This window comes from Limanda limanda, chromosome 2 (assembly GCF_963576545.1).
Source record: "Limanda limanda chromosome 2, fLimLim1.1, whole genome shotgun sequence".
In the NCBI taxonomy this organism is placed as follows: domain Eukaryota; kingdom Metazoa; phylum Chordata; class Actinopteri; order Pleuronectiformes; family Pleuronectidae; genus Limanda; species Limanda limanda.
Genome location: NC_083637.1, coordinates 4555271 through 4568844, shown reverse-complemented (window position 1 = coordinate 4568844; position 13574 = coordinate 4555271). Strand labels below are relative to the sequence as shown.

The 13574-nt window shown below is 39.2% G+C and overlaps 1 protein-coding gene across 1 annotated transcript; it reads left to right on the top strand.

Annotated features, from left to right (window-relative positions):
* Positions 1-4445: 4445 nt before the first annotated feature.
* On the top strand, positions 4446-7103 carry LOC133015541 (uncharacterized). Its single transcript, XM_061082768.1, has 6 exons — positions 4446-4500; positions 5124-5357; positions 5453-5557; positions 6251-6412; positions 6760-6868; positions 7100-7103. Exons 1-6 carry the CDS (start codon positions 4446-4448, stop codon positions 7101-7103), a joined length of 669 nt encoding a protein of 222 aa, XP_060938751.1.
* Positions 7104-13574: the final 6471 nt, after the last annotated feature.

Sequence of the window (13574 nt, the reverse complement as noted above, 5' to 3'; positions counted from 1 at the left end):
TTATTACTGCATAAATAACATCAGTGCATTAATTCTTGTTTTATTCAACATCATCTCAGACCTGAAGGTGAAGGTGTTTCCTGCCACAGGAGAAAAGACAGTGTCCCTGATGTGCAGCAGCAGTTGTCCTCTGACTAAAAGACCTGTGGTCTATATCTGGTACAAGAACACAGAGTTTCTCTATCAGGACTCGTCTCCTTGGTACCAGGAGCTAATCAGCAGCGAGGAATCAGTCACATACTCCTGTGCTGTCAAAGGCTACGAGCATCTCAGAGCCCCTGAAGTCTCAGTGGGTGAGTGACAACATGTGGCTCCGTTTCCTGTTGCCTTGAATTGTAAAGCTTGTGAAACACTGTTCACCACAGAATGTCTTTTTTCTTTTGTCCAGCTTCTCTCACATCAGCCTGCTTCACTGTGACCTATGCTAAAGGCAGAATGTGCTCAAATCAGCAGAGACCAGAAGATGAGCCGTGCTCCATCACATATCCCAGAGGTGAAGTTTCACAAATAATAACATGCAAACACACTCCCAACCTGGTTAGGGACCATGAGATATGAGTTCTGGTCGGGTTAAGGTTCTGCATGAATTGATCAAGCATGGAAACGTGTGTGTGTGTATGTGTATAAATTAACACAAGAAAGCATGGATGGATTTTCACTCATCATTACGTGGTAGGGATTATCCAGTAACAATTTGGTCACTCAAGTTATTAGCCCATCTCGATTAATGTGGCAGAGATGAAGTGGTGAGAAGCAGTTTGTTTTTCTATTCTCTCCCAACAGAAATACAAGTTCAAAAGACTGAAGACTTGGTGCATTTCAAACTGGCCTGTAACACCAGCTGTCCACAGACGGAAGCTCAAACCATCACATGGTACAAAAACAGACGATTGGAGCAGGCACCACAACCAGTTCACATCTTCTCTCCTGACTCTTACTCCTGTGCTGTAGAGCACTTGTTCTCAGATGAATTTTGTGAGTATGAGCCTGTTTGTGGTCTGTTATAATTCATAAAAGATTTGAGTCAAGAGCCTGTAAAAGGGAGAGAGATAAACTGTTTGATGATTTGTTTAAAATCACTGTTTCAGGTATTCAGGATCAAAACTGCTTCAGAGTGAATTATGTCAACAGGAGGATCTGTGCTCTGCAAGGTTCCTCAGTGAACATCTCCAGTGAATACTCGCAACCTTACTACCTGCAGCCGAAGTCTAAATTGTGGTATAAGAAAAGGAGAAGTGATATGGCGCCTGGTGAAGAGCTGATAACGAATACAAGTCGTATTAAGTTTCATGGAGTGATGAACCGCCACATCCTGAGAATCAATAAACTGAACAAGAATGACTCAGCAGAATACATATTCAGAATAGGAGGTGAAGCAGGGAAATTGTCGGCTGCTCCTGGGGTGACTTTGGTCGTCACAGGTAGGTACAGTATTTAGATTAAATACCTGCATACTTTCTATAGAGAGTTACTATCGATAATAATAAGCAAACTAATTCAACCAACTAATTCCATTTACCATTTTTGGTTATTTGGGTTGTGTTAGAAGACACTTGTTCAGGAACGACTTTATCAACTAACCAATATCATCTTTCAGATCTGAGAGTGAAGTTTAGTCCTTCTGAGGAGGAGGTGACCGAGGGGCAGAGAGTCACGCTGACCTGCAGAACCAGTTGTCCTCTGACGGACAACATGAACTACATTTGGTACTTGAACAATCAACCTCTGAATCTGACAAAAACACAAAGCAAGTACCTGCTTCTAGACCCCGTCAGCAGTGAACATGAAGGAAACTACTCCTGCAAAGTTAAAATGCTCCAAAAGAGCTCTCTTCAAAAGATGCTTACTGTCCACAGAAGAAGAAAATGGACTCAAGCAGCCATAGGATATGTTGCTCTTCTCCTGGTTGTAATACCCATCGTTGTCTTCTTGTGGATCAGGTGAGCATCACTGTGCTCTGCTTCAAAGCATTGACTTTCACATTCTCTTTCACACTAACCTGGCTTCACCTATTAATTTCACTCTCTAGAAGAAAGAAGACTTCCATCCAGTCTCCTAGAACTGAAACCTCTGTCAACTTGGAGGAGGTAAAGCAGAGAATTTTAACAGTTTCTTCCATTAGACAAACGTCCTCATCTATTCAGAGAGTTCAACCGAATCCAAACAGCAGCTTCAACCATTGTTCTAATGAAACAGAGATGCATTGTCCCACATGTTCCATGAATGTTATAATTTGCAATACTGTAAATAAATCATGCTATATTTTCTCAGTACTATTCAGCTTTTAGTTTTATATACATCAAGAGTTATTCCAGGAAAATGCAACTATATTGAACCCTCTCCTTCATTTGACCTCCATTTGGAATCTTTTAATTTCATTAAAAGACTTTTAAATACACAGAAATAGTAAATACATTTTTTTCTCTGTGTCTTCATCAGATAAGCCCAGTTCAAGTGTATGAGAACATCTTGGCTCAACCATTAGAGGAGGATGATAGTCACTATAGCAGCCTCCAACTCCCCAACAACAGAGATGCTCTCTACTCACAAATCAAGCCACATCAGCCCCAAGAAGACGAGGAAAGCCCCTATGATGTTGTCAGCTTTACACCCAAAACAACACCTGAGCAAACATCTGTTATTACAAGTGATTCACACTTTGTGACTACTCAGAATTAAAAGCTGCCTCAGACCATATTCATTATTTTATATGTTTGTATTAATAGGCTACTTTGATTGTAATGGCATCCCCTTGACATGTTACCTGCTATGCTGAATGTAATTAAAGAGTCTTGTGACCAAAATGAGAAATAAATCTATATTTCTAATGAATGTTTTTGATATATTCGTTTCTTTATGTTGTAACGTGATTGACCACATGTCTACAAATGCATTTCTATTTCCACCTTCAGGCAAACTGGCCTGTTAGTGGACCTCTAAAATTAGCACATCACTTCAGCCGAAAGCCTTGTCTAAACTACTGCAGACAACAAACACTCAAACAAGCTTGCTGGGCCAGTAGGTGGCGGAAAAGTCTGTGATCAACAATCCACCAAACACCAGAGAAGAATAATGTGTTCCAAGTCAAATTGGGCAAGTCAAGCTCCGGTCAATGTTTGAAATGTGGAGCTGTGCTGCTACATTTAGCTGCACACATGTATCTGGACCAAGAACTGCTAACAAAACTACTGAAACTGGTAAACAGCAGCCATTGTTGTTGTTGTGTCTGGTGTATGCTCATTACACAAAGCAACAGTCGGTACGTGTGAAGTAAACTGTGACCTCATCATTTCCAAAATGCTTTGTTTTGTTTTCACACACGGATAAACAGAATCCAGGTTCTGCAAAAATCTGCACTATTGGATAGCGTTTGTAAAATGCCCTTTGGATTTAGATGAGAGGCCCAAACAAAGAGGAAAATTCCATTTAATAAAATATCAGCATTAGCATTGACCACATTCTCGGCTGGTCCCTCAAACAGAGAGAAGATATGAAGTGTAAAAAACATTTGAATTTCAAATTAAGTAAATTTTCAAAAATACAGAAAACCTTCAAACCTTCTTATTTTTAAAATATGAATAGAAACAACAACACAAATGTCAATGAATAAAAGCCATAAATCATCAGGGTTTGAGTTTGTAAATTAGCAGGATTACACAAAAACAGCTGAACTTTCACCATGACATTTTGTGGAGGGCTGGGACGTGGCCAAAGGAAGAATACACACAGGAAGTTTCCCACAACCTTAACTCAATAAATATATGGTTAATTCCAAGTGACAGAGAACAAGCAGACAACTGCAGCTGAAACTGAGGTCTGACTGACTGCCTGCAGTTAAAAACTTGAGGGATGATAGTGCAAGCACATGGCAAAGAGTGCTGCAAGTTGCACGACACAAAACGATACAATGCAGCAATGGAAACGCTGCTTTGACATATTACATAATACTTATTAGCCTTGGTGGAGGTATGGACTGTCAGAGCAACATTCTTGTTTCAAATTAGATTCATGTGAGCAACAGCTTAGAGACTTGTTAAAAGACAATGGGAGATAGAACTCTAGGTTTATTATGTTACATCCAATGCACTTCCATGATTATTAAGAGAGTATTGCTGCTGACAAATTAAACGTGTGAGTTTGTGTATGTCATGTACATGTTTTTTAAGTTGTGAGAACATTGCTGCAGGGCAAAGCTTTACTGAAGTTACCCTTAGTTTCTAGAAACCACAGAGATATAATCTAGCACGTTAGCAGGGGCGTCATATAACAAAGGAAATGCAAAGAGCTCTGTTTATGAGGAAACTGTTTTTTACAAGTTGAGATCTTAGAAACCGTCTGACACAGACAAGCAGACCATTCTGACTTCAATCTTTTTCTCTGTGATAGATTTTTACCATTCATGCAAAGTCATTCTTTCTGTTGAGAAGCTGAAGACAACACTGGCCATGTTGTCGACAGGAGCTGAATGTGTTTTCATGGGTTTGTTCCTGTACATCTCAGGTAAGAATGATCGTTTATTTCTACAATACTCACTGTGAACCGTAACTGAACCGTGACAAATTTAAATGTTTATCAGCATATTAGTCATTTGTAGATTGATTGGAAGAAAAAAAGACTTCACTGAAAATGTTTTCTCAGATTCTGCACTTCACATATATTACAGAAAATCGGTATTTACAAAAACAACTAATGTACAATTTATCTTCTAGAAGTTAGGAACTATAAAAATGCTTTTCTGTTTAAGGGGTTGGAGCAAACAGCATCTGTGCCTTAAAAGGTTCTTCAGTGGATCTACACTGCTCAGCTCAACTTCCCACATCAAGCATGAAATGGTTTAATGTTCTATTGGAGGGAAAAAAGAAGGTTCCAGATCAGATCTTTGCAGACAGAAAACGTGTGAACATATCTGAAGAGAGCGACTTCACTATGACGATCAATGATCTGAGAGAGAGTGATAAGAATACATACTGTTGTAGTGACGTTAATGACAAACAACCTAAATGCCAGGGTGGAGTCATTAAGCTCCTTGTTGCAGGTACAGTTATTCAGATATTTATTATTAATTTATTGCTGTGAAAATAACATCACTGCTTTAATTCTTGTTTTATTCAACATCATCTCAGACCTGCAGGTGAAGGTGTTTCCTGCCACAGGAGAAAAGACAGTGTCACTGATGTGCAGCAGCAGTTGTCCTCTGACTGAAAGACCTGTGGTCTATATCTGGTACAAGAACACAGAGTTTCTCTATCAGGACTCGTCTCCTTGGTACCAGGAGCTAATCAGCAGCGAGGAATCAGTCACATACTCCTGTGCTGTCAAAGGCTACAAGCATCTCAGAGCCCCTGAAGTCTCAGTGGGTGAGTGACAACATGTGGCTCCGTATCCTGGTGCCTTGAATTGTAAAGCTTGTGAAAAACTGTTCACCACAGAATGTCTTTTTTTTTTTGTCCAGCTTCTCTCACATCAGCCTGCTTCACTGTGACCTATGCTAAAGGCAGAATGTGTTCAAATCAGCAGAGACCAGAAGATGAGCCGTGCTCCATCACATATCCCAGAGGTGAAGCTTCTCTATTAATTACACAAAAACACACTCCCAACCCCATACGTCTTAATCCTTAAGTAATGTTTCACAATTTTAAAGATCTACAGAGTTTCACCAGAGATCGTTAGTTACCTTACATGTTGAAGCCCGGTCACACTGAGGTCCTGGTTAGGGACCATGACATATGAGTTCTGGTCGGGTTAAGGTTCGGCATGAATTGGTCAAGAATGGAAACGTGTGTGTGTGTATGTGAACAAATTAACTAAAGAAAGCATGGATGGATTTTCACTCATCATTATGTGGCAGGGATTATCCAGTAACTATTTACTCACTCATGTTTTTAGCCCATCTCAATTAACATGGCAGAGATAAAGTGGTGAGAAGCAGTTTGTTGTTTTATCCTCTCCCAACAGAAATACACGTTCAAAAGACTAAATACATATCGCATGTCAAACTGGCCTGTAACACCAGCTGTCCACAGACGGAAGCTCAAACCATCATATGGTACAAAAACAGACGATTGGAGGAAGCACCACAACCAGTTCCCATCTCCTCTCGTGACTCTTACTCCTGTGCTGTAGAGCACTTATTCTCTGATGAAGTTTGTGAGTATGAGCTCGTTTGTTTTATAATTCATAAAAGAGTCAAGAGCCTGTAAAAGGGAGAAAGATAAACTGTTTGATGAATTGTTTAAAATCACTGTTTCAGGTGTTCAGGATCAAAACTGCTTCACAGTGAATTATGTCAACAGGAGGATCTGTGCTCTGCAAGGTTCCTCAGTGAACATCTCCAGTGAATACTCACATCCTTCCTACCAGCAGTTGAAGTCTAGATTATGGTATAAATATAGGAGAAGTGATATGGTGCCTGGTGAAGAGGTGATAAGGAAAACAGATCGTATTAAGTTGCATGGACTGATGAACAGCCACATCCTGACAATCAATAAACTGAACAAGAATGACTCAGCAGAATACATATTCACAATAGGAGGTGATGCAGGGAAATTGCCGTCTGTTCCTGGGGTGACTTTCGTCGTCACAGGTAGGTACAGTATTTAGATTAAACACCTGCATACTTTCTATAGAGAGTTACTATTGATAATAATAAGGAAACTAATTCAACAAACTAATTCCATTTACCCTTCTTGCTTATTTGGGTTGTTTTAGAAGACACTTGTTCAGGAACGTCTTTATCAACTGACCAATCTCATCTTTCAGATCTGACAGTGAAGTTTAGTCCTTCTGAGGAGGAGGTGACCGAGGGGCAGAGAGTCACGCTTACCTGCAGAACCAGTTGTCCTTTGACGGACAACATGAACTACATTTGGTACTTGAACAATCAACCTCTGAATCTGACAGAAACACAAAGCAAGTACCTAGTTCTAGACCCCGTCAGCAGTGAACATGCAGGAAACTACTCCTGCAAAGTTAAAATGCTCCAAAAGAGCTCTCTTCAAAAGATGCTCACTGTCCACAGAAGAAAATGGACTAAAGCAGCCATGAGAATCGTTGTTCTTCTCCTGGTAATAATACCCATCATCGTCTTCTTGTGGATTAGGTGAGCATCACTGTGCTCTGCTTCAAAGCAATGACTTTCACATTCTCTTTCACACTAACCTGGCTTCACCTATTCATTTCACTCTCTAGAAGAAAGAAGACTTCCATCCAGTCTCCTAGAACTGAAACCTCTGTCAACTTGGAGGAGGTAAAGCAATCTAATGAAACAGAGATGCAATGTCCCATATGTTCCATGAATGTTATATTTAACAATACTGTACATAAATCAAGTTTTTTTTCTCAGTACAATTTAGTTTTTAATTTAATATACATCAAGAGTTAATCCAGGCATATGCAGCTATATTGAACCCTCCCATTCATTTGACCTCAATTTGGAATCTGTTCAGTTTGTTTAGAGAATTTTAAATACACATAAAAAGTTAAAAAAAAAAATTTTCTCTTGTCTTTTCATCAGATAAGCCCAGTTCATGTGTACGACGATATCTCGCCTCAACCATTAGAGGAGGATGATAGTTACTATAGCATCATCCGATTCCCCAACAACAGAGATGCTCTCTACTCACAAATCCAGCCACATCAGCCCCAAGAAGAAGAGCAAAGCCCCTATGATGTTGTCAGCTTTACACCCAAAACAACACCTGAGTAAACATCTTTTATTACAAATGATTCAGACTTTGTCTCTACTCAGAATTAAAAGCTGCCTCTGACCATATTCATTATTTTATATGTTTGTATTAATAGGCTACTTTGATTGTAATGGCATTTACTTGACATGTTACTTGCTATGCTGAATGTAATTAAAGAGTCTCATGACGAAAATGAGAAAAAAGAATTACATTTCTAATAAATCTTTTTTTATAATCGTTTTTTTTATGTTGCAACAAGATTGACCACAAGTCTACAAATGCATTTCTATTTACACTTTCAGGCAAACTGGTCTGTTAGTGGACCTCTAAAATTAGCACATCACTACAGACAAAGGCCTTGTCTAAACTACTGCAGACAACAAACACTCAAACGAGCTTGCTGGGCCAGTAGGTGGCGGAAAAGTCTGTGATCAACAATCCACCAAACACCAGAGAAGAATAATGTGTTCCAAGTCAAATTGGGCAAGTCAAGCTCGGTCAATGTTTGAAATGTGGAGCTTTGCTGCTACATTTAGCTTCACACGTGTAACTGGACCAAGAACCGATAACAAAACTACTTAAAGTGGTAAACAGCAGCCATTGTGTTGTTGTTTCTGGTGTATGCTCATTACACAAAGCAACAGTCAGCACGTGCGAAGTAAACTGTGACATCATCATTTCCAAAATGCTTTGTTTTGTTTCTACAAACGGATAAACAGTAACCAGGTTCTGCAAAAATCTGCACTATTGGAAAGCGTTTGTAAAAATCTCTGTATTAGTGACTTAAAATTCCATTTGCATTTCGATGAGAGGCCCAAGCACAGAGGACCAATCTCAATTAGCAAAATATCACCATTAGCATTGACAACATTCTTGTCTGGTCCCTCAAACAGAGTTCATCAACATTATATTATAATTCTTACAGCATTAAAAGATCTGAAGTGTGAAAACATTTTAATTTAAAATTAAGAAATTTTTTCAAAGAAACTAAAACAAAGACCCTTGAAACCTTTTAATTTTCAAAATATGAATAGAATAATAAAATATGAATAGAAACAACAATAAAAATGTCAACGAATAAACGCAATAAATCATCAGTGTTTGAGTTTGTAAATTAGCAGGATTACACAAACAACACTGAACTGACACCATGACATTTTGTGGAGGGGTGGGACGTGGCCAAAGGAAGAACACACACAGGAAGTTTCCCACAAACTTAACTCAATGCGTATATGGTTAATTCCAAGTGACAGCAAACAAGCAGACAACTGCAGCTGAAACTGCGGTCTGACTGACTGCCTGGATGGTAAAAACTTGAGGGATGATATTGCAAGCACCTGGCAAATAGTGCTGCAAATTGCACGACATAAAACGATACAATGCAGCAATGTGGAAAAACACCAATCTAGAGATTCCATGTATAATAATAAGAGAAGTGTAAAAGTGGTTTGGTTGATTATGAAAATGTGGTGGAACAAACTACAATCTGGTGGCCGCCGCCGTCTGGAGAATTAACTGGACACGCTGCTTTTACAGATTACATAATACTTATTAGCCTTGGTGGAGGTATGGACTGTCAGAGCAACATTCTAGTTTCAAATTAGTTTCATGTTAGCAACAGCTGAGAAACTTGTTAAAAGGCAATGGGAGATGGAACTATAGGTTTATTATGTTACATCCAATACACTTCCATGATTATTAAGACACTATTGCAGCTTACAAATGAAACTCGTGAGTTTGTGGTTACAAAGTCATGAACATGATGTTTAAGTTGTTAGAACATTGCTGCTAGTCAAAGTTTTACTGAGGTTACTGTCAGTATGTAGAAACCACAGAGACAAACTTTAACACGTAAGCAGGCGAGTCAAATAACACAGGAAATGGATAGAACACTTTTGTTAAACTAAGAATAATGAGGAAGTGATTCTTTACAAGTTGAGGTCTGACAAACCGTCTCACACAGACAAGCAGACCATTCTGTATTCAGTCTTTCTTTTTCTCTGTGATAGATTTTTACCATTTAAAGTTAAAATGATTGATAAGCTTTCATTTAAAGTCATAATTTCTGTTGAGAAGGTGAAGTCAACACTGGCCATGTTGTCGACAGGAGCTGAATGTGTGTTCATGGGTTTGTTCCTGTACATCTCAGGTAAGAATGATCGTTTATTTCTACAATACTGAATGTGAATCGTAACTGAACCGTGGGAAATTAAAATGTTCATTAGCACATTTGTCAATTGTAGAATGAGTTAAAGAAAAAAAGATGACACTCAAATATTTTCTCAGATTCTGCTCTTCACATTTATTACAACAAATTGATATTTAGAAAAACAATGAATGTACAATTTATCTTCTAGAAGTTAAGAACTATAAAAACACTTTTCTGTTAAAGGGGTTGGAGCAATCAGCATCTGTGCCTTAAAAGGTTCATCAGTGGATCTACACTGCTCAGCTCAACTTCCCAGATCTAGCATGAAATGGTTCACTGTTCCCGGGGAGAACAACCAGACGGATACAGATCAGATCTTTGCAGACGGAAAACGTGTGACCATATCTGAAGAGAGCGACTTCACTATGACGATCAATGATCTGAGAGAGAGTGATAAAAACACTTACTGTTGTGGTGACGTTAATGACAAACAAACTACATGCCAGGGGAGAGCAATTCAGCTCCTTGTTGCAGGTACAGTTGTTCAGTTATTTTTTACTAATGTATTGCTGTGAAAATAACATCAGTGCATTAATTCTTGTTTTATTCAACCTCCTGTCAGACCTGCAGGTGAAGGTGTTTCCTGCCACAGGAGAAAAGACAGTGTCACTGATGTGCAGCAGCAGTTGTCCTCTGACTGAAAGACCTGTGGTCTATATCTGGTACAAGAACACAGAGATTTTCTATCAGGACTCGTCTCCTTGGTACCAGGAGCTAATCAGCAGCGAGGAATCAGTCACATACTCCTGTGCTGTCAAAGGCTACGAGCATCTCAGAGCCCCTGAAGTCTCAGTGGGTGAGTGACAACATGTGGCTCCGTATCCTGTTGCCTTGAATTGTAAAGCTTGTGAAAAACTGTTCACCACAGAATGTTGTTTTTCTTTTGTCCAGCTTCTCTCACATCAGCCTGCTTCACTGTGACCTATGCTAAAGGCAGAATGTGCTCAAATCAGCAGAGACCAGAAGATGAGCCGTGCTCCATCACATATCCCAGAGGTGAAGTTTCACAAATACTTACATGCAAACACACTCCCGACCCCATACGTCTTAATCCTTAAAATAATGTTTTCACAATTTAAAAGATCTACAGTGTTTCACCAGAGATCGTTAGTTACCTTACACGTTGAAGCCCGGTCATACTGAGGTCCTGGTTAGGGACCATGAGATATGAGTTCTGGTCGGGTTAAGATTCGGCATGAATTGGTCAAGAATGGAAACTCGTGTGTGTTTGTGTATAAATTTACTAAAGAAAGCATGGATGGATTTTCACTCATCATTACGTGGCAGGGATTATCCAGTAACTATTTACTCACTCAAGTTATTAGCCCATCTCGATTAACGTGGCAGAGATGAAGTGGTGAGAAGCAGTTTGTTTTTTTATTCTCTCCCAACAGAAATACAGGTTCAAAAGACTGAAGTCAGGAGGTATTTCAAACTGGTCTGTAACACCAGCTGTCCACAGACGGAAGCTCAAACCATCACATGGTACAAAAACAGACAATTGGAGCCGGCACCACAATCAGGTCTCAGCATCTTCTCTCCTGACTCTTACTCCTGTGCTGTAGAGCACTTGTTCTCTGATGAAGTTTGTGAGTATGAGCCCGTTTGAGTTGTAATTCATAAAATATTTGAGTCAAGAGCCTGTAAAAGGGAGAAAGATCAACTGTTTTGATTTGTTTAAAATCTCTGTTTTAGGTATTCAGGTTCTAAAGTGCTTCAGAGTGAATTATGTCAACAGAAGGATCTGTGCTCTGCAAGGTTCCTCAGTGAACATCTCCAGTGAATACTCACATCCTTACTACCAGCAGCCGAAGATTAAATTGTGGTATAAGAATAGGAGAAGTGATATGGCGGCTGGTGAAGAGCTGATAGTGTATACACATCGTATTAAGTTTCATGAACTGATGAAACGCCACATCCTGACAATCAATAAATTGAACAAGAATGACTCAGCAGAATACATATTCAGAATAGAAAGTGATGCAGGGACGAGGTCGGCTACTCCTGGGGTGACTTTGGTCGTCACAGGTAGGTACAGTATTTAGATTAAATAACTGAATACTTTCTGTGGAGAGTTACTAAGGATAATAATAAGGCAACTAATTCAACAAACTAATTCCATTTACCCTTCTTGCTTATTTGAGTTGTTTTAAGAAGACACTTGTTCAGGAACGACTTTATCAACTGACCAATCTCATCTTTCAGATCTGAGAGTGAAGTTTAGTCCTTCTGAGGAGGAGGTGACCGAGGGGCAGAGAGTCACGCTGACCTGCAGAACCAGTTGTCCTCTGACAGACAACATGAACTACATTTGGTACTTGAACAATCAACCTCTGAATCTGACAAAAACACAAAGCAAGTACCTGGTTCTAGACCCTGTCAGCAGTGAACATGCAGGAAACTACTCCTGCAAAGTGAAAATGCTCCAAAAGAGCTCTCATCAAAAGATGCTCACTGTCCACAGAAAAAGAAACTGGACTCAAGCAGTCATAGTAATCGTTGTTCTTCTTGTGGTTGTAATACCCATCATCGTATTCTTGTGGATTAGGTGAGCATCACTGTGCTCTGCTTCAAAGCAATGACTTTCATATTCTCTTTCACACTTACCCTGCTTCACCTATTCATTTCACTCTCTAGAAGAAAGAAGACTTCCATCCAGTCTCCTAGAACTGAAACCTCTATCAACTTGGAGGAGGTAAAGCAGAGAATTTTAACAGTTTCTTCCATTAGACAAACGTCCTCATCTATTCAGAGAGTTCAACTGAGTCCAAACAGCAGCTTCAACCTGAGTTCTAATGAAACAGAGATGCATTGTCCCAAATGTTCCATGTGCGTTATATTTAACAACACTGTATATAAATAATGTTTTATTTTCTCAGGACAATTCAGTTTTTAGTTTTATATACATCAAAAGTTATTCCAGGCAAATGCAGCTATATTGAACCCTCCCATTCATTTGACCTCCTTTTGGAATCTATTCATTTCGTTAAAAGACTTTTAAATACACAGAAATAGTAAATAAAAATGTTTCTCTTGTCTCTTCATCAGATAAGCCCAGATCATGTGTATGACGATATCTCGGCTCAACCATTAGAGGAGGATGATAGTCACTATAGCAGCGTTCAATTCCCCAACAACAGAGATGCTCTCTACTCACAAATCCAGCCACATCTGTCCCAAGAAGAAGAGCAAAGCCCCTATGATGTTGTCAGCTTTACACCCAAAACATCACCTGAGCAAACATCTGTTATTACAAGTGATTCAGACTTTGTGACTGAAATTTAAAATCTCCCTAAGACCATATTCATTATTTTTCATGTTTGTATTAATAGGCTACTTTGGTTGTAATGGCATTTACTTGACATGTTACCTGCTATGCTGAATGTAATTAAAGAGTCTTGTGACCAAAATGAGAAAAAAAAATATATATATTTCTAATAAATGTTTTTTTTATAGTTTTTTTTATGTTGCAACATGCTTGACCACAAGTCTACAAATGCATTTCTATTTCCACCTTCAGGCAAACTGGACTGTTAGAGGAACTCTATAATTAGCACATCACTACAGACAAAGCCTTTGTCTAAACTACTGCAGACAACAAACACTCAAACGAGCTTGCTGGGCCAGTAGGTGGCGGAAAAGTCTGTGATCAACAATCCACCAAACACCAGAGAGGAATA